At 40.6% G+C, this 22,660-nt stretch overlaps 1 protein-coding gene across 2 annotated transcripts in view; it reads left to right on the forward strand.

The window, feature by feature from the left end:
- The window catches only part of LOC106847425 (putative neutral ceramidase C), a 105,605-nt gene that overhangs the window by 14,096 nt on the left and 68,849 nt on the right, over positions 1-22,660 (forward strand). The window contains exons 1-4 of one of the 2 annotated variants that reach the window (XM_044754966.2): positions 6,356-6,492; positions 9,246-9,377; positions 12,362-12,603; positions 14,053-14,202. In XM_044754966.2, coding sequence (XP_044610901.2) covers positions 9,251-9,377; positions 12,362-12,603; positions 14,053-14,202 — 519 coding nt within the window. In that variant the 5' untranslated portion in view covers positions 6,356-6,492; positions 9,246-9,250. Of the gene's footprint in view, positions 1-6,355; positions 6,493-9,245; positions 9,378-12,361; positions 12,604-14,052; positions 14,203-22,660 lie in introns of those variants that run through there. The other variant, XM_044754960.2, reaches the window with a different exon arrangement.

The following is a 22,660-nucleotide window of genomic DNA, read 5'->3' on the forward strand; positions in this document are numbered from 1 at the left end:
TGTCGTTGGGAACAGTCAGACAAATTGCAGCAAGAGACAATGTGAGAGATGGTGTGTGTTTACTCTCCAACATGGGGATGGTCCAGTTCCCCTCCCCTTTGCTTCTCGGCTTATCTAATGGGGGTCCTCTGTGATTGGTGGCCAGTGCATTTACCCCTGGGAGAGAAGAGAGCAATTCTTACCAGGGGGGTCTCCTCCTCACGCTTGCTTCTGCCCAATACAAGAAAGACAATATGCTTTCATGCTCAGTTCCACTCAGACTGTCCTTTCCCCCACTGGCCAGAGAGAATACTGAGTCAGGCTGGACTTTGATACAAGCAAGTTGCTTTCTTTTTCTCTTGATCCTTTGTTTTGCAAATTCTACCAAAGGACAGTATGGTACATTTTCCACAAGTGCATAGTACAAGTGGGAGGTGCTAAGCAGCTGAGATTTATGTGGAGGGGAAGAACTATATCAAGAGACATTGTCACGCTGTCCCTGAAATGATGATAAATGCCAATGCAGCCTACTTTCCCCCAATCTGCCTTCATAATCTTGTATGGCAAACAGGTCAAATTTGTCACTGCCAAAGGCAATAAATTCTTATCTGTGGTTTTGGAAAAAGAGAAATCATCAGAGAATAATTTCCAAACACTCTGCAAAGGTTATTTAGCCCTGCACTGTTTATCCAACAGTTTGGGGAAGTTTTGCAATTCCAATTGTATCTAGATTTTAAACCCTCTGGATGTTTCAAAAATAGCAAAAGACACTCCTTCTCCCCAAGGCTGAGTTTGTCAAACTCTAATAGAGAGATTTGTAGAACCAAGCATGAGGAATATACCAAGAAAAGAACTGTGGGGTAAGGTTTAAAATGCACCACTCCTGGGCATCCACCTTCAGCATAGTTAATATAATAACTCATTTGCATCGCGCTAGAGAGTTAGCAAAGAAGTTTTTTCATATTGTCTATGTGAATCTTTCTGTGAGATAGCTTTTTTGTTGGTCTCCATTTTTCCAGTAAGGAGAAGAAAACTTAGAGGGATTAAGGTCACCAAGAAAAAAAGCCTCAATCTTCAGATTACAAATTCCGGTCTTTCCCATACCCTCAATGTCTTTATCTTTTGCCCTTCATATTGAAGGCAGGACTGGGGTCAATATGGGGAGAGAAACTGTAGCCCCAGAGGAATTTATCTACCCCTTTCTCTGAGCAAAGCAGGACTGTCAGTATTGCTGGGGACACGAGCTTTGTGAATCCCCAGGGAAAGAGAGCTGCTCTGTCAGGCTCCATCTTCCTCCCATGCCCTGCCACTGTGGTGGGAGCTGGGACCTCCCTCATAGAATGAACTTGAGCTCCCTAATGTAGTGAAGCACATCCCTTAGTCACAGTCTCAGCCTCAACAGATGACAGGTGCAGAAGAGGTTTAATAAGAAACATTCTCTCCAGCTTGGAACAGAAGGGACTTGCCTGCTATTGCTTGCCGTTTGAGGTCAACACTGAACTGAGACAAGTGAAAAGGTGAATCTATAAATAGTCAACAGATGATGGGACTACTTTGGGGTTCAAAGGGATTTTTCGGTTCTGTGCAAAATCCATAAGGTGGTAAGGTACCACTATGGCAGCCCTGTGCACTTAAAACTAACTTTTTTCAGACCTAACGAAAAATTCATCGTGCCAGATGGCTTGTAACTTTTAACTTTAAAAACGTTTCCACAGGCAGTGTGGCATACACAGTGTCCAATGACGGGAATGCATATATTCTCCAAAGGGAGGTCCGATGCTCACTTTTGTGAGATTTACCTTGGAGAGGCTCTTAGTTGGCCATAGCAAGATCCACTTCAGGTAGCTTAAGAAGGAAGGGATTTATTAAGGGATAGAGGTGCTAGGGACGGGGTGCTTTGGTCATGGTCATAGAATAAGGAAGCAGCTGTAGCATCCAGAAGCAGCCATCAAGCTGCCAGCTTAGTCATGCTGCCCTGATCCAACCAGTAAAATGGATGGCCCATCCCCTGCCTTTTTCCCCAAGTGGCTTAGTTCGGAATCAAAGGGTCACACTAGTGCATCTGAAAGGCAGAACCTAAACTACATCTGGAGCTCTAGGCAAATGAGGGTCCAGCCTTGGCATACTGGATGGGTTTAGAAAGCGTATTGAGTGGCGCCCTCTACAATATCTGCCAACAGTGCTTTTAACCCACCTCTTTCCTGTCCCCTGGCATATTAAAGAACAAAGCTGGTTTCCCCCCCATCTGTCCTCCCATCTGTTTATCAACCATCCATCTATCGATTGAATTTTTGTGCTTTTGGTATTACTTCTTTTTTTTATCTGTTTTAGATGCATGTAAAAGATAAGGATTTTTTAAAAAGTATAATCATAGTACCATCATTACACTAACACTTTAAACGATAATCCCTTAAGATTATCAAATATCTAGTCAGTGTTCAAATTTTCCCAATTGTCTCATAATTTTTAAAAACAATATGTTTTAAAATCATTAAAGTATGTTTGAATCAGGTTCCAGATAATGATGGTTTGGGGCTTACAACATACATTTGATTGATGTGTCTTTCCAGCCTCTTTTAACCTGTAGCTTTCTTTTCCTTCCGTCTCCTCTCCTCCCCGTCCCTTTCTCTCTACTCTCCACTCTTTCGCCTCCTCCTGTTTTCCTTCCTCTTCTCCCCCTCCTCCCCCTCCCCCTCCCCCTCCTCCATCTTTCCCTCCCTCTCCACTCCCAATTTATTTGTTAAAGAAGCTGAGTCATTTGTCTTACAAAGTCTCTCACAGTCTGGCTTTTGCTTTTGCCCACATTGTCCTCTAACATATTCAGTGGTCTTTTGCATTTCTTATGAACAGGCACTTAGATCTAGAGGCTGACCCAGTTCGGGTTGAACTTTTTGATAAGACGCTTGAGAGGTAAGATTGTATATGTCATCCAGAGGCTCCAATAACTGGTTGTCTCTCTTTTGGCAACATAAGCAGCCAACTGTTGATGATCATTGCCTAGATGCATCATTTCATTAGGAGTTTGCAAAATATTTAGATTCTGAGTCATTCTTCCCTCATTTATTAGCTGGAATATTTCCATAGTGAGAAACTATCCCTCATCAATGACCTGGCCTTCCCAAGGTAGCTTTATACAAGGGAAGCAGAGTACATTTTTGATTTCTTGATCCTCCTCTCCTTTTTTTGCTTACCAGTTTTCAGAAAAACAAATTGGTTCCCTTGCATCTGTTAAAGGTAATCAATGAGGTTTTTTTTTTTTTTTTAAAGTATTATTATGGCACAATGGATTAAAGCAAATTTGATTTACTTCAATCTATTGCAGTTATTTTTTTTACTGATGCACAAATTGATCCATTTTTGGCTAGTGGGAACCTCTCATTCTTTTTGACACAATTCTAATTATCTTGATGACTTCCTTGATTTCTGATATGAAAAAATGTTGTAGGTTTGGTTCATGTATTTCCTGCCCCAGACTCACAACCAGTTATTCATTTTAGCAAGAAATAGAATTTAGAGACTACAATCTGTGTGTATATGAAATACTATATATTTTTTAAAAGTAATTTAATCTTTTATTATCCCAAGAATTAAAGAATGAAAAAGGATGTGTTCATTAGCAGGAGCATATGAAATTAGCATCAAGCCTTTTAAGACTCCTACTCTGTCAGCATAAGTAAATACTATTAAGAGAATTTTTGGTGCAATGACTATTGTTTAATGGTTTGGGAGTTGAGATTTTGGGAGAAACATTCTTTTGGCTTGATACCTCATTCAGGCTGGATAGTTTTTCCTTCTGTGATAGGATGTTAAGAGACAGAGGATATGGCTTTGTTTCATCATCTGCTAATGAGGAGTGAACACATGGACTTGCATATCCCTAGAGACTGCCATGCCAGAGCCCAGGTCAAGGTGATGTAGACAGTAAGAGTGTGGTGAAAGGCAAATGGTCTTGTCTAGGAATCTGGAGACTTGGGCTCACATCCTGGAATAACTATTCCTTAATCATGCTCACTTTTTTCTTTTCTTTTTGGTGAGGAAGATTGGCCCTGAGCTAACATCTGTTGCAAATCTTCCTCTTTTTGCTTGAGGAAGACTGTCACTGAGCTAATATCTGTGCCAAACTTACTCTATTTTGTATGTGAGAGGCTGCCACAGTATGGCCTGATGAGCAGTATGTGTAGGTCCGTGCTCAGGATCTGAACCGGTGAACCCCAGGCCACCAAAGTAGAGTACACGAACTTAACTACTATACCACCAGGCCAGCCCAAATCATGCTCACTTTGTTAACCATTGTTTCCTGTTTTGGATGCCATTTAATCTTTCTTCATCTGTTTCCTCATCTGTAAAATGGGTAGAATATGTGTACACGAGTGATCATCCTGGGGTAGAGAGTAGAGAGGGACGCTCATTCTAATCCTAGCTAACACGATTTATTTGAGGGTCATTCAGATGGAAATAAAATATATTTGCAAGTTGAAATATTTGCAAGGATTATACTTCCCCTCACCCCAAGGTCGATTTATCCTTGGCTATAGGGCCCAACTGTTTTGATGGGCACCCCAAGTCCCCTTGGCCCAACGTCTTTCCTCCACTGGCTCTGCCACACTGCTTGGAACTCCTTGACTCTCACCCCCTTAGTGTTCAGGTATGTTCAAATGTCGTCTGGGAGAAATGATATATTATGCCATTATCATCTACTAAAACTCTGGGTAAATTGATCTTATTTGACTAGATTGTGGGTCACCCAGCAGGTCTCAGCGTGAATGAGCATGGCATGGCTCCTTTTTATGGAGAGAAAGAAGGCTGGAGAGGTCTGGAAGAGAATGCAGGGGCAGTTTAGAGGTCCTCCCACTGTGAGAGAGAAGCGTGGGAGAAGGAAATCCAATGGCAGTCACTAGCGGGTATCTGCGGTTTTTACTTACCTTGATTTTATTTGGAGAACTACCCTTCCCTGGTCCGGTATGGTCTTGTTGAGATTTCTATTTAAGGATCCCTTCAAGAGAAGGGCTAAGCATATGACCTGAGTTAGGCCAGTCGGATGCTGTCTTTCAGGAATTGAATCCTGAGTGGAGCAACATAAAGACTGAAATTGTTGGAGTGCATCCATTTCAGTGGAGATGCCCTAAAGACACTGTGCAATGGCTCCTGCCACCTCCCCCAACAGAGCTGGCCTGCCTGATCTCCGGGCTTCCTGAGCTCCATCTTCAACTTCTTGTTGTCTTCTAGTAAATTTACTTCTCTCTCTTTTTCCCCTTCCTTAAGTCAGCTAGATTTGGGCTCTATTGCTTGAAACTAAGAATTCCAACATAAATGCGCGAAGGAAAAAAACTTGTTTAATACCATAATTTAACCTGTTCCCCTCTGTAGAAATAGAGAGGTAGCTAAGATACGTTACTAAGTGCTCCGTCTGAAGGCGTTTATCTCTCTAATATTTCAATTTGGGGGCTGGTGTCTCTTAAAGCTCTATGAGGAAGCGAGTGGCCCATGTCGTCTTCTTCAAAATGCTTCCTGGACAGTTTGGATTACTAAGAAAAAAGGAGGGGTTTTGTCGATTTCTTGCTCTTTTCCTCTCTTGTGGGCCATTGTTTAACTTCATGCTATTATATAGTACATATTTTCCAAGAGGAGGTATAAAACATTTTGTTTTCCCCATTACAAAAGTGTTACATGGCTATTATAGAAAATATGAGGAATCGAAAAGATGAAAACAAAACCTACCCATAATCTTACCAACAGATAATTATGTCTTAACATTTTGCTTTACTTTCTTGCAGTCTTTATGACCACACATATATAAATAATGTATACTTTACAAAAATGGGATCAAAATGTTTTATAAACTTAAAATAACTTAATATTAAATAATTTTTCATGTCATTAAACTACCTTCTTCAATATAATTTTTAATGATTGCGTAGCATTCTTGCCCTGTTATATATTCGTTATTCACATTCTTAGTTCATCTAAAACGTTACATTCTCTTTATATGTGAAAATGTAAGAATTAAAATCACTTTTTGTTCTGAAATTGGTGTAAATATTGCCCATGGGACCCATAGCTCACGCTAATGTCTAGCATACATCGTCACTCCCTGTCGATGGCTGGTTGAGTGACCAGTGGTAAATAAAAAAGGTGCCTTTTATTTTGTGATCGAGGTTGTAGATATTGCATAGAACTTGTCATGCTGGGAGAGTTGTGTAAAGGCTGAAATGACCTTCAGCCCAACAGGCCTTCTGTGACTTCTACCTCAGTATCAGGCCGTCCCAGGAGAGGCTTTACATATAAGCCTTTTGTTATCAATACTCTTTAATCTCATCCTTGTACCAGGCCTACAAAGGTATGCTAATAATCACCCTAGCTCTCCTGGACATGACTGTGAAAATCTTTCCTCAGTAGGCTTCAGAAAGTGCTGAGAAGTCTTAGCCAAGTAACGCGCAAGGGGGAAGGAAACAAGGTTCTGAGCGATCATTTGCTTTATTGGAAGGCAGAAGCTCTTGTGAGCGGTCGAATCAGGTAAGAATGCCTGTGTTTTCTGGGAGAGGGAGGAGGGGATCTTGAATCATCCCATTGTCTCAGAGATCTTGATGAAACCCTGAAGCTTCACTTCATTTTCTTAGCTTTAGAAACCCACTTTGCTAAGTAATTACTTTTTACTGTCATAGTCTTGAAAAACAGGGACCTCGGTGTGGTAAACGTGCGGCAAGTGACTTGCTATCGTGTCATTAGAGCCTCATCCTTGAGTTTATAGGATCATGCGGGATTAAGTGGGAGCCCTTAGGAAATGTAGAATCCTTTAAATTGTAATCATTGGCTGAGCTCTCCAAGGTGCATTTGCCTTCTGAAGGCAGACAAGGCATTTAACGTTTGAATTCAGTTTTGAATCATCAGTGAGAAATAAATAGTGCTGACTGGTTCAAAAAAAATAGTAATATATTGACAGTGATTCTGGCAACTAAACAGAACAGTGAGACACATGAGGTCCATCACTGAAATCCAAGTAACAGGTGGAAACTCGAATGTTAATTAAGTACCATTGTTGACTTGTGAAAAAGGCCGGTGGTGGTCATCAGATCAACAGAACAAAACTAACAACAACAAAAATTATTATTTTGTACCACGTCTGTTTGTTACACAGGCTCCTACCATGTGGTCACATTTACGTATGCAATCTGCTTGTAGATGCTCTGGGGTTAGGAGGTCCAGCTGTCACTCATCTGCTTTGAGTTGCCTTCTTTGTGCAGAAGCTGTCTCAGCTAGTAGGAAGGCTCAGAAACCAAAGCTTTGAGAAAGAACTAGGCATACTGGGCTTGAAGTTTGAAACAGCAGCAAATGACTAGCAAACTTTTTTGGATCATCAAAGTTTCAGAGACATATCTTAGATGTGCTTCTTGACTGCTCAGGGCTGACAGTGAAAGTTGGGACTGAGTTACAGAACTAATTCATTTTGCCCTAAATATGAAGTTGTTGCTGTGGTTGGTGATAGTGGTCATCATGGTGGTGATAAATCGATGAGGAAAGCTTGTCAATAACCAGGAAATCTGGGAATATGTTCCAGTCTTTGTCCACTCTCAATTCAGTTCTCCCTCTGAACTGTTTTCTGTTAAACTGATTTAACCTCCAGTCCAAGGATTGCAAAATAAAATTACTACAAAGACCAGGTAGTAGCTTAGATGGATAAGTCCACTGGGAACGGATGTGTCAGGCTGGAGAAAGTATACCCAATCTAAACGAAGTGGTAATTACTAAGTTTTATGAAAATCTCTTGGCCCATGGGAATGCTGGCTCAGTGTTGCCATATTTTATGAAATATTTTGAAAGAAAATTTGAAGTTTCCGATTTGTTAATGTGGACTCTATATTTACAGGTAAACTTGGTAAGCTCTATCTTTTGTCAACTAAGTCAAATTGAAACAAAAAATTGTCTGGACCATCCTAAACACGTCTGTTTGTTGCCAATTTACAACTCTTGTGGTTTGCAGCATCTCAGCCACATATTGCCCATTTTGAGGACAAGTCTTGGGACTCCTAGCTCATCTCACTGCTCAGCCTTCCTAAAGCACACATTAAGAAAATGGGCTTTGAAGTTCCTACCTGTGATTCCAATAATCCTTTAATGCTAGCCTCATATAAACTCCCTTTAATGACAATGAGGAGCACAGTGTCTCTGCTATTTTGGAACCTAATGATAAATGCTAACATTTTGAGCACTTATTACATTCCATGGAACAAACAAATTATTACTTGCATCATCTCATTTTTATAGGAACTCTATGAGGTAGGTACAAAAATTATCATCATCATCATATCCCTGTTTACAGATGGGGAAACTGAGGCTCATTGTTGGGGAAGATTTCCCCAAGGTTATTTACAGCAAGTGGCGGAATGAGATTTGAATTCTGGACTCAGACTTTGGAATCCAACTTTGAGCTATCGTATTGTATCTTCTCCTGCTACATTATATGGGTTTTTAGCTTCTATAGTCCCTCTGAGTAATGATGAATTCTCCTAAAATATCTTAAGGAATCTGTAAGGACACTTTCTGCTTTTGTAGAACCCAGGGGCGTTATCTTTATCCTCATCCTTTGGTACAGGGCTTACAAAATGGGTGGGATCCTTCTGATCACTGAAGATGGAAATTTTACTAATGCCTGGCTTGAGACCAGAGATGCCAGCTCCCTTCTCCATGCCATTTTCTCCTTAGGTAGTAATTGGAAGTTAGAACATGAAGCTTAAATGCCAAAGTTATGGGTTTTACCTCCATGTGGACAAGATAATTTTTCTTAGTCCATGACCACATAGTACAGCCCTAACCCCAGCCAGCCTTCTCAGAAGTGCAAGCAGTGTGGGTGCCTCAATCATCCTTGTTGACGGAAGTGTGCCAACTTAGACCTACGTGCAGACAGCATCATCACCATAAATGAAAGCAATAATGTTGTAGCCAAGGAATGCAAATAGAATTTGGCTTAGTTGCTAACGTCAAATTATAATGATGGCTTCCAGGGCGAGGACTGTGCTGAAAAGGATTTGGAAACCCCATCTAAGCTTATCAAAGAGTGTTGTAATTGATTGGTCTTGTCTGCCTTAGGCATGGGTTATGGAACTAGTGGCAAGTGTGCTCTGTACTTGCCACGTCTGGTATGGCCTATTCATATGAAAAAGCTAAGATGTCTTAATTTTGGGCAGCTCAAAGCCTATGAATTTTAATTTGTGATTCTGTGTTTTTTTTGCCTCTTTCATATTTCTTCTTCCATCTCTGCTTTTCCTCAGGAGAAATGGCTAAACGCAGCTTCTCCATGTTAGAGATGTTCCTGATTTTCCTCCTTGTAATGATGACTGCGGTCACGGTGGCCCTTCTCAGCCTCTTGTTTATCACCAGTGGGACCATTGAAAACAACAGAGGCAAGTGTCACGGGCCCTCTCAGATGCTATTCCTAGGTCTGCAGGAAATCTTTTGAGTATGAGGGACACCAAAGTAAGAAATACCATCTGCTGATAACAGGACAGTTCCACGTGGACTTAAGCAGCCTGGAGTGGCCATCTAACCTTTATATTAATTGCCCTTTCTGCATGGATAGCAATTTTTATCAAGCTTACCTTTGTCCCCAAAAAGCCAGTTGACAGGCATTCTGACACGTACTTGTTTGTCTTTCATTTTTCCGCTGATCTAAGCACAATTCTGGCTTCTTCAAGGCCCAGTAATGCGAGCTTTTGCCCCGAGCCTCTTCTTTTTCTCTGTCTCCTTTTTGGCATCACCTTTTCCTGGGGGCAAGAAGAGGATGAAAGACCCACTGGATGTCAATCAGTCTGTGAAAGGCTTTAGAGAAGGAGGTCTTGAACTCAAATCCTTCCAAGGGCCAATCAAGTTCTATAAAGGAGGTGGAGTGGGGAGGTGGACCAGGATGGGGGCAGGTGTGATTCTGGTAAAGGGGTCCACAGCCCCTCCTCAGTGCCAGCTGTTGTCTTGATGTCACATGGACTCATATCTCCTGAGTTTTCAAGAGAAGCTATTTAGACATCTTGATTTTTTTTTTTCATGTTGGAAATGAATTTAGTTTTTGGAAACTATCTTTAAAGCCTATATTTATAGGCAATATTGGGCCCATGGGTCTTTGATGGAGCCTCTACTTCAGTGCCAGGTTATATACCTGTTTATTTTATTTTTATTTTATTTATTTTTTTTGAGGAAGATTAGCCCTGAGCTAACTACTGCCAATCCTCCTCTTTTTGCTGAGGAAGACTGACCCTGAGCTAACATCCATGCCCATCTTCCTCTACTTTATACATGGGACACCTACCACACGGCTTTTGCCAAGCAGTGCCGTCTCTGCACCCGGGAACCGAACCAGTGAAACCCAGGCCGCCGAGAAGCGCAAAGTGCGCACTTAACCTCTGTGCCACCAGGCTGGCCCCTATATACCTGTTTAAATGAGTCAACAAGATAGTGGGGATTGAATGCTTTGACTAAAGTAAAGGGAGGCTGGCCTCAGGCCAAATGGAGAAGGAGACAGCAGTTTTCACTCCAGTTTTCTCTTTTGTAGCCTTTTCTCTTTTCCAGTGTATTCTCTACCATGTTCCTATGCTTTGAATTCCCTGCAAATAAAGAGGAACAGAGATCCTCTGTGCCAGCAGTAGGCAGAGCAGGGTCTTGGAGAGTTAGAAGTGAGAGAATCCATAGGACTTATTTAGTTTTAGCTTCTAAAATTAGAGAATCTGAAGGCTGAGACTCAGGGAGGTTATCAATAATTATAGTAACTATTCTCATAGTAGAAGTTGCTATTTATTGAATGGTTCCTTTATGTCAAGCATTTATGGTCAGGAGTCTACATAATTTTCTCATTTAATTCTCAAAACTTCTATAAAGGCAGGTGCTAGTCTTAGCATCATTTTACAGATGTGGACACTAAGACTCTGGGATCGCGAAGAACTTGCCCTTGGCTATGTGACTAGCTTTGACTTTGGTTGGCATCACCTTCCTATGTTGGTATCAGTGAGGCAGTAGCAAAGGCACCTGCTCCCTTCCTTGCAATACTTGATATCTTGTAGAAAGCATAGTCTTGGGGACAAGAAGACGTAGACTGTAACTCCATCTAGAATGTGGTTGAAAGAGCATCAGATTCTGAGTGGGAGGATTTGGTTTGGGCATGTGATTCATCATATGTTGTCCATGCAATCTTGGTTAAGTCACTTTTCACTTCTCAGGGTTTTAGTTTTCTCATATGTAAAGCTGAGGAGACTAGACTACATGATCTCTAGGGTTTTTTGAGCTCCAGAATTCTAGGATCCGAGAAGGAGTTGGCCATTAATTTCTTGCCTAAGTACTTTCTGACCACTAGTGCATAGAGGCACTGACATTTGCTGCTGTGGCCACCCCTGACTGTTGTCAAGGGTGGAAACAAGCAAACAAATAAACTGTTTATGTAAGGTGTCTAAATATGTAAATAAAACCAAAGCTAAAAGCCAGCCATTGCTCTACATTTTTAATATGCATTAATATATTTGTTGTTCAAAACAATCTTAGGAAGTAGGGTATTATTATTGTTATCTCCATTTTATAGATGAAAAAACTGGGGTGAAATAGGCAAGGTGATTTGTTCAGTTAGTAAGGGGTAAAGCCAGTTTTCAAACCCAGGCTGTTTGTTTCCGGCACCTGCCCTCTTAGTCTGTATGCCATTCTGCCTCCCTTGATGTTTGTGTGTGTCTATGATATATACCTTAATATAGAATGTATGTGTGTACATACACATACATATATGGTGGTATAAGAATCATTCAAATAAGGTGGAACTATGTCACAAGTGTACAGTGATCTAGGTTGCATTAAGAATAAAAGTCTTTAGAAGGTTGAGGAAGACCAGAGCAGGGTAAGGACAGCTGGAGGTGGCATCCTAGAGGTGAGGGGTTGAGCTGAATCTGAGTGTGATGGAAATGAACCAACTCTGAAGCGGGTAGTGGAGATTGGCTGATGGAGTGGAAAGGAGTGAGGGCTCTGGATGGAGAAAATAGAAGAAACAAATCCCCAGAGGCTGGATTTAGTAGGTTATGTGCCAGGAACATGGCACCCGATTCATTTGGCTGAAAAAGAAGTGCAGAGTTAGTGAATGAAGGGTGATGAGTTTGACAAGGAATGCCTTGTGATGAGAAGTGGAAGGACCATTGATGGAGGCCTTGATTGTTCAGCTGAAACATCTCCAGCCCAAGAAAAATATCGTCTTTAGGATTATGATATAAAATATGTTCCCGAAATGTTTCTCACCTTATATTCTATATATATAAGAGAATATGCAATGATTTTTCCTTAGAAAGTTGAACCTATGAGTTCTAATTGATGCCAATAAATATGTGGGCTGAAATATTGTTTCTTAAATTTCTTATTCCATTTTTAGATTCAGGTTATTCAACCACCCAGAGCCCTCAGGCCACCCAGAGCCCTCAGGCCAACGAGAGCCCTCTGGCCACGCAAGACTCCACAGCCCCTCGAGGCTCAACACTGACCCAGGGCCACATGGCCACCCGGATGTCTCCAGTGACCAGCACCCTGGAGACCACTCCATTTCAGAACTTCAGTGGCTACCAAATTGGTGTTGGGCGAGCTGACTGCACAGGACAAGTGGCAGATATCACTTTGGTAGGTTAATCATGGGATCCTCAAAGAGACTATGAAACAAGTAATTCTATTATTTTGCATCCTAAATTTATTTATGATTATTACATCATCTTCTTCCTTTTCTATTGACTTCACTGCTAACGCTAAGAATATTGTAGTATAAGGAAGAGGGGAACTGTTATTCAACCACAACTCCCTTGTGAAGACAACCGGCCATTTTTTATGAAGTGTCAGGACTGGAAAACTAATACTACAGGGGTTGGGCAGGTACCGTAAATGACTGAAGCAGGCCAGTATAAGATAAATATCTAGCGAATCCTCATTTTGGAGTCAGTAGGAAGTGACAGGGACTGTGGTGCGACTAGAAACTGCATGGCTCTAGCTAATTGTTGCCATGTAAGAATGTGGACTCAAGGCTGCCCTATCTCACAGTTTTTTTGTTTGTTTTAAGAGAAGCCAGAAAGTCTTTGGATTGAAGATCTGAGGATTTCAATCTTTCAGTTGGAAAATCTAGGCAACTCTAGTTAGTTAAAACTGGAAACCTTGTATGGACCAACACTGTGTCAGCCAAGTAAAACATGTCTATATGTGAAGTGTGGCCCACTGGCTGCCAGCATGGAACTTCTTGGCTATGATGGTGGAAATATCCATTTATATCAACACTTCCCTAGGGATACCAGAGCATGAAATTGTCTGATGGGATTTTCTCCCTCCTACCGAATAATCTTTAGACTCTGGGAATTATTCCCTGCTGTCTGTTCTGAAAAGTGACTCTGGAATGTGAGCCCTAAATGAACACTCACCCGAGGGATAAAGCAAGCAGTGGAGGGAGCATTCTTAAGACCTGGGTATGGCTTTAAGGGTGGGTTTTACGACATGGTGAGAGAAAGGGGTTGGGGTAGATGTATTTCATCTGGCTTGGCTTAGGGAGGGACAATGTGGTAAAAGCCAGGGTGAGGCACCCTCAGTAAAGATTACTTCATCATAAAGAAACCATATTCTTCAGGAAAAAGAAAATCACACATCAAATAACCAAAGCGAGGGAGCCTTCAATCTTCAGGATGTTACTGGGCAATGTAGGATGGTGGTAGCAAACTACTTCCTTGTGTAGTGCCTTAAACAGCCAGGAAAAAAGGTTCTGTTTCAAAGAACTGAAGAGCCCTGAAAGGTCTCCAGTGTGGTAATGGAATTCCTGAGCCAGCCCAACTCCCTCCTCCTCCATAGACCAGTGAACAGCTTCTGCTAAGCTGATCACTACTTTGCCTTTACATTTTTCTACACAGAAGAATAAAGCCTCCCTTATGATTTGGCTTTATTCTTGAAAACACATATATTATCTTGCTTGGAGCCACAGTGTCATGTGGATTGTTTTTTCTCTCTCTTAAGTAAGTCTATTCTTGTATGGTGGGGCCTGGTTTCTGGTAGCAGAGCAGTGAGACACAGTGGCTCTGATTCTGCTTTCCTCTTTAGATGGGCTACGGCAAAAGTGGTCAGTATGCTCGGGGCATCCTCACAAGGTTGTACAGTCGTGCTTTCATCATGGCGGAACCTGATGGGTCAAATCGAATGGTGTTTGTCAGCATCGACATAGGCATGGTATCCCAACGACTCAGGCTGGAGGTAAGTGATTAAAATGAGAAAGAAAGGACATGATTTAAAAGAAAAGTCTGTGGGTGAACGTGACAGCCACTAAGGCTTCCTGGTTTCTCTTCCAGTAAGTTTCTACTAACCTCAACATTATAAGCTCCTGACAATCCAGCACACAATTGTATGAGAATGATCCTCATTTTCCCAAGTCATCTTGGAAAGATTCTAAGTCATCTTGGTCAAAATTTGCTTTCAGTTCTGCTGATGGTTCATCATCATTATTAATGTTAATGTTTTTTGAAAGCTTATTACATTCCAGGTGACCTTCATGTACATTCTCTTAATTAGTACTCCTTGTTAAAAGTCTGAGAGCACCAATCAATCACTAATCCTTCCCTCAAGTTTTTAGACAATTGAGAATAGATGCAAGGAACCAGATGAGAGTTTAAACACAACACTGAAATGAGGTTGGCCATAATTTGCTGAAGCTGGGTGTTAAGCACATGGGGATTTCATTATACTATTCTGATTATTTTTGTATGTGTTTGAAAATTTCCGTAATAAAATTTAAAAAGAGTATGTCAGCTCTGGTAATCTTTAAACTATATTGTAGAATATGGCAGGTTTTTCAATGAGTTTTCCCCAGTTTAGATCTTGTTACTATGGGAAAAGTTGAGCTTAGCAGAAAGGTGCATGGCGGAGGTATGGGGGGGTGTGTGGAGGGGGAGAGGGTGTGGGGTGAGGAGCAGTTCCTGGGCGGCCTAAGACCTATAAGGTCCTGAGTGAGAGAAAAAGAGGGAGGAAAGGAGGGAGGGACAGAGAGAAGGAAGGGGGGAGGGAGAGAGAGAGAGAAATAGAGTGCTAGATATGGACTTCCATGTCTGTCTCTCTAAGCTAATTTCTAGGCCCTGACCCAGTAATATTTTCTGCATGGGATCAGGTCACAGCAAGAGAATGTGTTCCCTTAATGTCTGTTTGCATATTCATGAATGTGAGAAAGAGAAGAATCGGGAGCACCCAGAATCATGACCATTAAATGTCCGTTATTCACTGTCATGTTCTATCAGTCTCACCTAGTAAACACTTTGCTCCTTATGCTGTGTGAAGGGGCAGTGAGAGGGGTGACAAGAGGGCCTAAAAGCATTTCTTTAATATTGCTCCCTCTTGAGGAGTAGAATGGAAGCCTCTCCCATCTACGTAAACGTGAGGAGCAGGGGATTAAGTGTTTTCCCCAATCCTATACTTAGAACAAAACTGAGGTCGGTCTGTTGTTATCCCCATTTTATGGATAAGAAAACTGAGGGACAGGCCTGTTGCCAAATGGTTAAGTTTGCGTGCCCCGCTTTAGCAGCCCAGGGTTCACCAATTTGGATCTTGGGTGCAGACCTACATACCACTCATCAAGCCACACTGCAGCGGCATCCCACATCGAAGAACTAAAATGATTTACAACTAGGATATACAACTATGTACTGGGGCTTTGAGGAGGAAAAAAAAAGGGGGAAGATTGGCAACAGATGTTGGCTCAGGGCCAATCTTCCTCACCAAAAAACATACCTTTAAAAACAAAGAAAAAAAACCAAGTTAAGTTCTTTGTTTAAAAATGGTTTAAATCCTAAACAATTTAAAATGGAAAAAAAAAGAAAACTGAGTCTTAGAGAAGGTAAATGACTTTCCCAAATTCACACAGTTAGCAAGTGGTAAAGCTAGGTTCTGAACACATGTATGCCTGATCCCAGAGTTCAGATTCTTAAAAGTGACATTATCTATTTTCTTTGTGAGAAAAATGCATTGAACACTTGCTTTTTGCAAGGCACTTTACTAGTCATTTCAGGAGGCACACAGCTAAGTGAGTCATAATCCATGTGCCCTACGAACTCATGACCTATTTGTGGGATAGGAGGAAGGGACCATAACAGAAATATGCAAATAACTATAGTTCACTGGAGTAAAGTACAGGAGTGTATTAGTTATCTCTTACTGCATAACAAATAGCCCCAAAATATAGTGGCTTCAAACAATAAACATTCATTATCGCATACATTCTGTGGGTCAGGAATTCAGGAATGGCTTAGCTAGGTGGTTCCAGCTTAAGGTATCTTGAAATAAAGATATTGCAAAGGCTTCAGTCATCTGAAGACTTGACTGGGGCTGGGTGACTCACTTCCAAGATGATTCACTCTTGTAGCTATTGGCAGAAGGCCTCAGTTCCCCACTCTCCATATTCTTGTGACAGAGCAGGTGACTTCTCTCAGAATGAGTAACTCAAGAGAAAGATCAGGGAAGAAGCCACAGTGCCTTTTATAACCCTGGCTCAGAAGTTGCACACTGTCAATTTCACCCTGTTCTATTCACTGGAAGCAAGTCACTAAGTCCAGTTCCTACTCAGGAGTAGGAAAGTTAAGTTTCACCTCTTTTTGAAGGCAGGAGTATCAACGAATTTGTGGACATACAGTATTTTACCAGCACCACATGGGGATTCAGGAAAAGGAAATTAGGGGAAAAATTTCAAAGTGAAAGTGACACTTGAATGGGCAGGATTTTAAATGGTTAACACGGGGAAGGAAAGCTCTCAAATGGAGGGGACAGCGTGAACACATGGAAGCACAAGAGGGGAATGTAGAGTCTTCTTTGAAGGAACAGAGATTAGTTCTATTAGGACACATGTAGGCATGTAATTGGAGATGTACTGGAAGGTATATTGGTCGTAATTGTAGAGATCCTGTGATGCCAGGTTGTTTTTAATTCTGTGAGTGATGGGGATTCTTAGAAAAATTTTGGGTGGAGGAGTGATGCAAACACAATTTTGCTTTAGGGTGATTAATCAGAGATGTTTGAGGTGGATTGAAAAAGACTAGAACTAGAGGTAAGGACACAAAATTGGCAGATTATTTAAATGAATGTCAAGGCTTTATTGGTGAGGGTCCAGTTAGGAAAACAGTAATCATACTATGCCTTTCAAACAGAGGGGATTTAATACAGGGGAATTTTACAAGGTGTTGGAAGGCTGAGAGAACTAGAAAGGGAAACTAGGGTTGCAGGAAGGATTTTAATTCTGCCTGGCAACTTCCCTTATATCGAGTGAGGCTGGCACAAAAGTCTTAAACCAATGGGGTGGCAGTGAGACTACATGGTGGTAATAGGTAAAATTAAGTGCTAATGAGATTTGTGGATGAATAGACATAAAAGCTAACACTTAACATAGTTCCCATGATGAGTCAGGGCCTGTTCTTAGTGCTTCATAAATATTAATTAATTTGATCTTCCAAACAACTGTATGAGAAAGGTACTATTATTATGACATTTGACGGATTGGGAAACTGAGTTGCAGAGGATTAAGAAACTTGTTCAAGGTTATACAACTAGGTACTGTCGGAACTGGGATTCAAACATAGGCATCTTGGTGCCAAAGCCCACATTCTTTACCACCACACTATACCGTTTTTCTGAGGAATCAAAGGTGATTCTGACTGGGAAATCATGGGGTCATTAGCAGAAATAGGAGAGTCAAAAAGTAGACTTTGGGGGTGCGGTGTGGAGGGGAGAGGGGTTTAATGTGTTGGGTTATAGACACCATCAAGTCAATAGTGGGCAACATTTAACCATCTCTTCCAATTTTTACTTTTCCATGCAATCTGAGACCCTGTGGGAAGGCCTTTAAATGTACCCACTTAGTTATCCCAAGTTAACACAAGGGAAAGTGTGAAAAATAAACGTGGCTACACAAGTGCCACTAAGCTTATTTATAACACCTAGTTTTAGGCAAGTTCTCAGGCTCAGCTTTAAGATTGATGAAATTTCCAGCATGGAATGAAGATTAAGGAAGATCTCTGAGCACTGAGGCAGGGCAGGAAAACAGAATGAGTTTCTAACTCTTTCTATGTCGTATTCCCAAGAGTGTCAGTAATAGGAAATAGAATGGAAACTGAAGACAAAGAAGTGAGCTATAGACATTAACGTAACTTCTTTGCTTTTTGTTAAAATACCTCTCCTTTCATGAAGTAGGAAACGCACTATTTGTAATGGCTATTTGCAGGCATTGTTATTAGATGATTGAGTTTTTAATTTCTTTTCCCCAGAAATCTCATGTGTTTGACTTAATATCAAAGATTTAGGATAAGATTTCTGTGAGCTGTTTGTAGTCTTTTTCTTTCTTTCTTTCTTTTTTATATTGTGGTCGTAAGAGTTTATAACATTGGGAAATTTCAGTTGTACATTATTATTTGTCAGACACCATATAAATGTGCCCCTTCACCCCTTGTGCCCAACCCACCCCTTCTCCACCTTTAGTAATCACTGAACTGTTCTCTTTGTCCATAAGTTTATGTTTCACAAATAAGTAAAATCATATAGTGTTTGTTTCTCTCTGTCTGGCTTATTTCACTTAACATAATACCCTCAAGGTATCCCATCCACATGGTTGCGAATAGGATGATTTTGTCTTTTTTATGACTGAGTAGTATTCCATTGTGTTTGTGTGTGTGTGTGTGTGTGTGTGTGTATGCCACATCTTCTTTATCCAATCATCAGTTGGTGGGCACTTGGGTTGCTTCCATGTCTTGGCTATTGTGAATAATCCTGCAATGAATGTAGGTGTGCATAAGTTTCTTTGTATTGTTGATTTCAAGTTCTTTGGATAAATCCCCAGTAGTGGAATAGCTGGGTCATATGGTATTTCTATTTTTAATTTTTTCAGAAATCTCCATACTGTTTTCCATAGTGGCTGCGCCAGTTTGCCTTCTCACCAGCAATGTATGAGGGTCCCCTTTTCTCCACAACCTCTCCAACATTTGTTATTTCTTGGCTTGGTGATTATAGCCATCCTAATTGGCATAAGGTGATATCTAAGTGTAGTTTTGATTTGCACTTCCCTGATGATTAGTGATGTTGAGCATCTTTTCATGTGCCTGTTCGCCGTCTGTGTATCTTCTTTGGAAAAATGTCTGTTCATATCGTCTGCCCATTTTTTGATTGGATTGTTTTTTGTAGTTCAGTTGTTTGCGTTCTTTATATATCATGGAGATTAACCCCTTGTCGGATATATGATTTGCAAATATTTTCTCCCAGTTTGTGCATTGTTTTTTTGTTTTGATCCTGGTTTCCTTTGCCTTCCAGAAGCTCTTTAGTCTGATGAAGTTCCACTTGTTTATTTTTTCTTTTATTATCCTTGTCAGAGTACACATGGTATTCAAAAAGATCCTTTTAAGGCTGATGTCAAAGAGTGTACTGCCTATATTTTCTTCCAGAACTTTTATGGTTTCAGGTTTTACCTTCAAGTCTTTGGTCCATTTTCAGTCTATTTTTGTGTATGGAGACAGATAGTGGTCTACTTTCATTCTTTTGCATGTGGCTGTCCAGTGTTCCCAGCACCATTTATTGAAGAGGGTTTCCTTTTTCCGTTGTATGTTCTTGGCTCCTTTGTTGAAGATTAGCTGTCTGTAGATGTGTGGTTTTATTTCTGGGTTTTCAATTCTGTTCCATTGATCTGTGTGCCTGTTTTTATACTGGTACCATGTTGTTTTGATTACTATGGCTTCATAATATATTTCGAAGTCAGAGATCATGATGCCACCAGCTTTGTTCTTGTTTCTCAGGATTGCTTTGGCTATTCAGGGTCTTTTGCTGCCCCATAGGAATTTTAACGTTATTTGTTCTATTTCTGTGAAGAATGTCATTGGGATTCTGAGTGGGATTGCATTGAATCTGTAGATAGCTTTGAGTAGTATGGACATTTTAACTATATTTATTCTTCCAATCCACATGCATGGTATATTTTTCCATTTCTTTATGTCATTATCGATTTCTTTCAGTAATGTCTTATAGTTTTCCTTGTATAGGTCCTTCACCTCCTTGGTTAAATTTATTCCTAGATATTTTGTTCTTTTTGTCATGATGGTAAATGGAATTGTATTCTTGAGATCTTGTTTTGTTAGTTCATTATTGGAGTATAGCAATGTCACTGATTTTTGTAAGTTGATTTTGTACTCTGCAACTTTGCTGTAGTTTTTGATTATTTCTAATAGTTTTCTGATGGATTCTTTAGGGTTTTCTATATTTAAAATCATGTCATCTGCAAGCAGTGAGAGTTTCACTTCTTCACTGCCTATTTTGATTCCTTTTATTTCTTTTTCTTGCCCAATTGCTCTGGCCAAACCCTCCAGTACTATGTTGAATAAGAGTGGTGAGAGTGGGCACACTAGTCTTGTTCCTCTTCTCAGAGGGATGGCTTTCAGTTTTTCCCCATTGAGTATGATGTTGGCTGTGGGTTTGTCATGTATGGCCTTTATCATGTTGAGGTACTTTCCTTCTATACCCGTTTTATTGAGAGTTTTTATCATGAATGGATGTTGGATCTTGGCAAATGCTTTTGCTGTGTCTATTGAGATTATCATGTGTTTTTTGTTCCTCATTTTGTTACTGTGGTGTATCACATTGATTGATTTGTGGATGTTGAACCATCTCTGTGTCCCTGGTATGAATCCTACTTGATCATGGTATATGATCTTTTTAATGTATTGCTGTATTTGGTTTGCCAATATTTTGTTGAGGATTGTAGTCTGTTTCTTTTGTTTTACAATTCAAGATTCATAATTTTTATCTTTTTAAGAGCTTGATTCTTGAATAAATCTGAAGAAATGCACTTAATTCTAGAATCCTGACATTTTAGTTCTTTAGAAGTAAAAAACAGGTAAGATTAGGGGAGCTTTTAGGTTTACTGGCAATTCTTTTTTTTTTTTTTTTTTTTTTTTACTACCTTATTGTCTTGATTACAGAAATGTAGGAGTCTTAGCCTTTGACATTAGTTAAGCTTTCATGGTGTCCCTTCATTGATTGTTCCCCCTTCTCCCTACAAATATTTCTTTATCATGAGTGTGGTAGTTACTGTGTAGAAGAATACATAAGAGTGATGGAGAGTTGGGACTGGAGTCAGGATCAAACAGAAGGAACATGGAAACTTACTGGAATGGGGAATGTGAGCTACTTTGTCAGAGGGGTGTTAGTCTGGCTATATCATATTTCCTTTCCACATTTGCCTGGTATCACAGGATTGCTCATGTGGACAAGGTAACCTAGCAATCAGTGTTTGGGACATGGAGAGGTTAATGAGGCAAGATCATTTGTAAGATCTTCCTGATTCAATGACCACGTGACTAGAATAAGTGTGATAGAGCTCTTCACCTAAAATAGAAGAGGTTGAATGGATGTCTTTATGTATGCTAAGTATATAGCATGTAAGTTGCTGTTACTCCCTTATGTACCAGTGGTGTGCTGGAACTGGCTTGCACCAGCTCATGAGAGCTGATTGTTAAATACTCAGGAACTTTGTGAGCTTGTTGTTAAACTTTTGGTAGCTTGAAATTGCCTATGGTGGGAGTATATACATCACAGAAATTGTCAAACAATACAAATGAGGGCTCTCCTTTTCTTCTTTAGAGAGACAGTTTATCAGCATACCGTGGCCTGTGCCATAATCAAGGTAGATAGCATTGCTAATCAAAAAAGGCACCCTTTTTTGCTAAGCCTAGAGTTGGATTCAGAAACATTCTCAACACATTCCTGCTGGCAGCAACCCCCAATAAATAGGACTGAGTGCATGGGATAAGCAGTATTTGCCATCTTTGCCATAAATGAGTTTTCATCATTGTCCCTGGTATTAGGTGATAGAATACAACATTGAGAAAGGTTGCTGTGGGTTTGACACTTTTGCTGGATCATTTTAATGATTTCTGATGTAAAAAAGTCAAAATACTTTTTACAAAGAAGTCACAATAATATCAAACTTCAGGCTGCAGCTGGCTAAAGCATATTCTGAAATAATACTCGGCAACATCACTGATTTTCTCTGTTTTTTTCTTGGTGTATATGCACCATACAAAGACACTAAACGTGGATTTGGATGTTCATTGATTGATTAATTCAATGAGCATTTACTGAGTCTCTTTGCGTTCGTTGTCTACTGCTGTACAACAAGTGATCTGGAAAACTCAGTGGCTTAAAGCAGCAACAATCACATGTTATTGCTCAGGATTTCTGTGGGTCAGGAATTTTAGAGTGGCTGGGTTAGGTGATTCTGACTTAGGTTAGAACAGAAGTCACATACCATCACTTCTGTGACATGAGGTTGAGCTCAGATGTTGGCTGGGGCTACAGTTGTTTGAAGGCTTGACTGAGGCTGAGGGATCTGCTTCTGCGGTTGCTCACCTACATGGCTAGCAAGTTAGTGCTGACAAGATGGTTCTTTTCCACGTGAGCCTCTCTGCACTCTCTGCCAGGGTGTCCTTAGATCATTGTGGCTGGCTTCCTCCAGACCAATAAGTGTAGTGGTCTGTGTCAGGGAATATTGAGTTCTTTGTCGTGAGAAGGGAGGCAGTAAAGAGGCCTTTGCACTGTCTGTTCACTGTGCCCAGGATGATTTTCCTCCAGGTATTGCATGACCACTTTGCTCTCTTCATTTGAACCTCTGATGAAAGGTAAGCTCTTTGGAAAGATC

This window comes from Equus asinus, chromosome 2 (genome assembly GCF_041296235.1).
Source record: "Equus asinus isolate D_3611 breed Donkey chromosome 2, EquAss-T2T_v2, whole genome shotgun sequence".
NCBI lineage: Eukaryota > Metazoa > Chordata > Mammalia > Perissodactyla > Equidae > Equus > Equus asinus.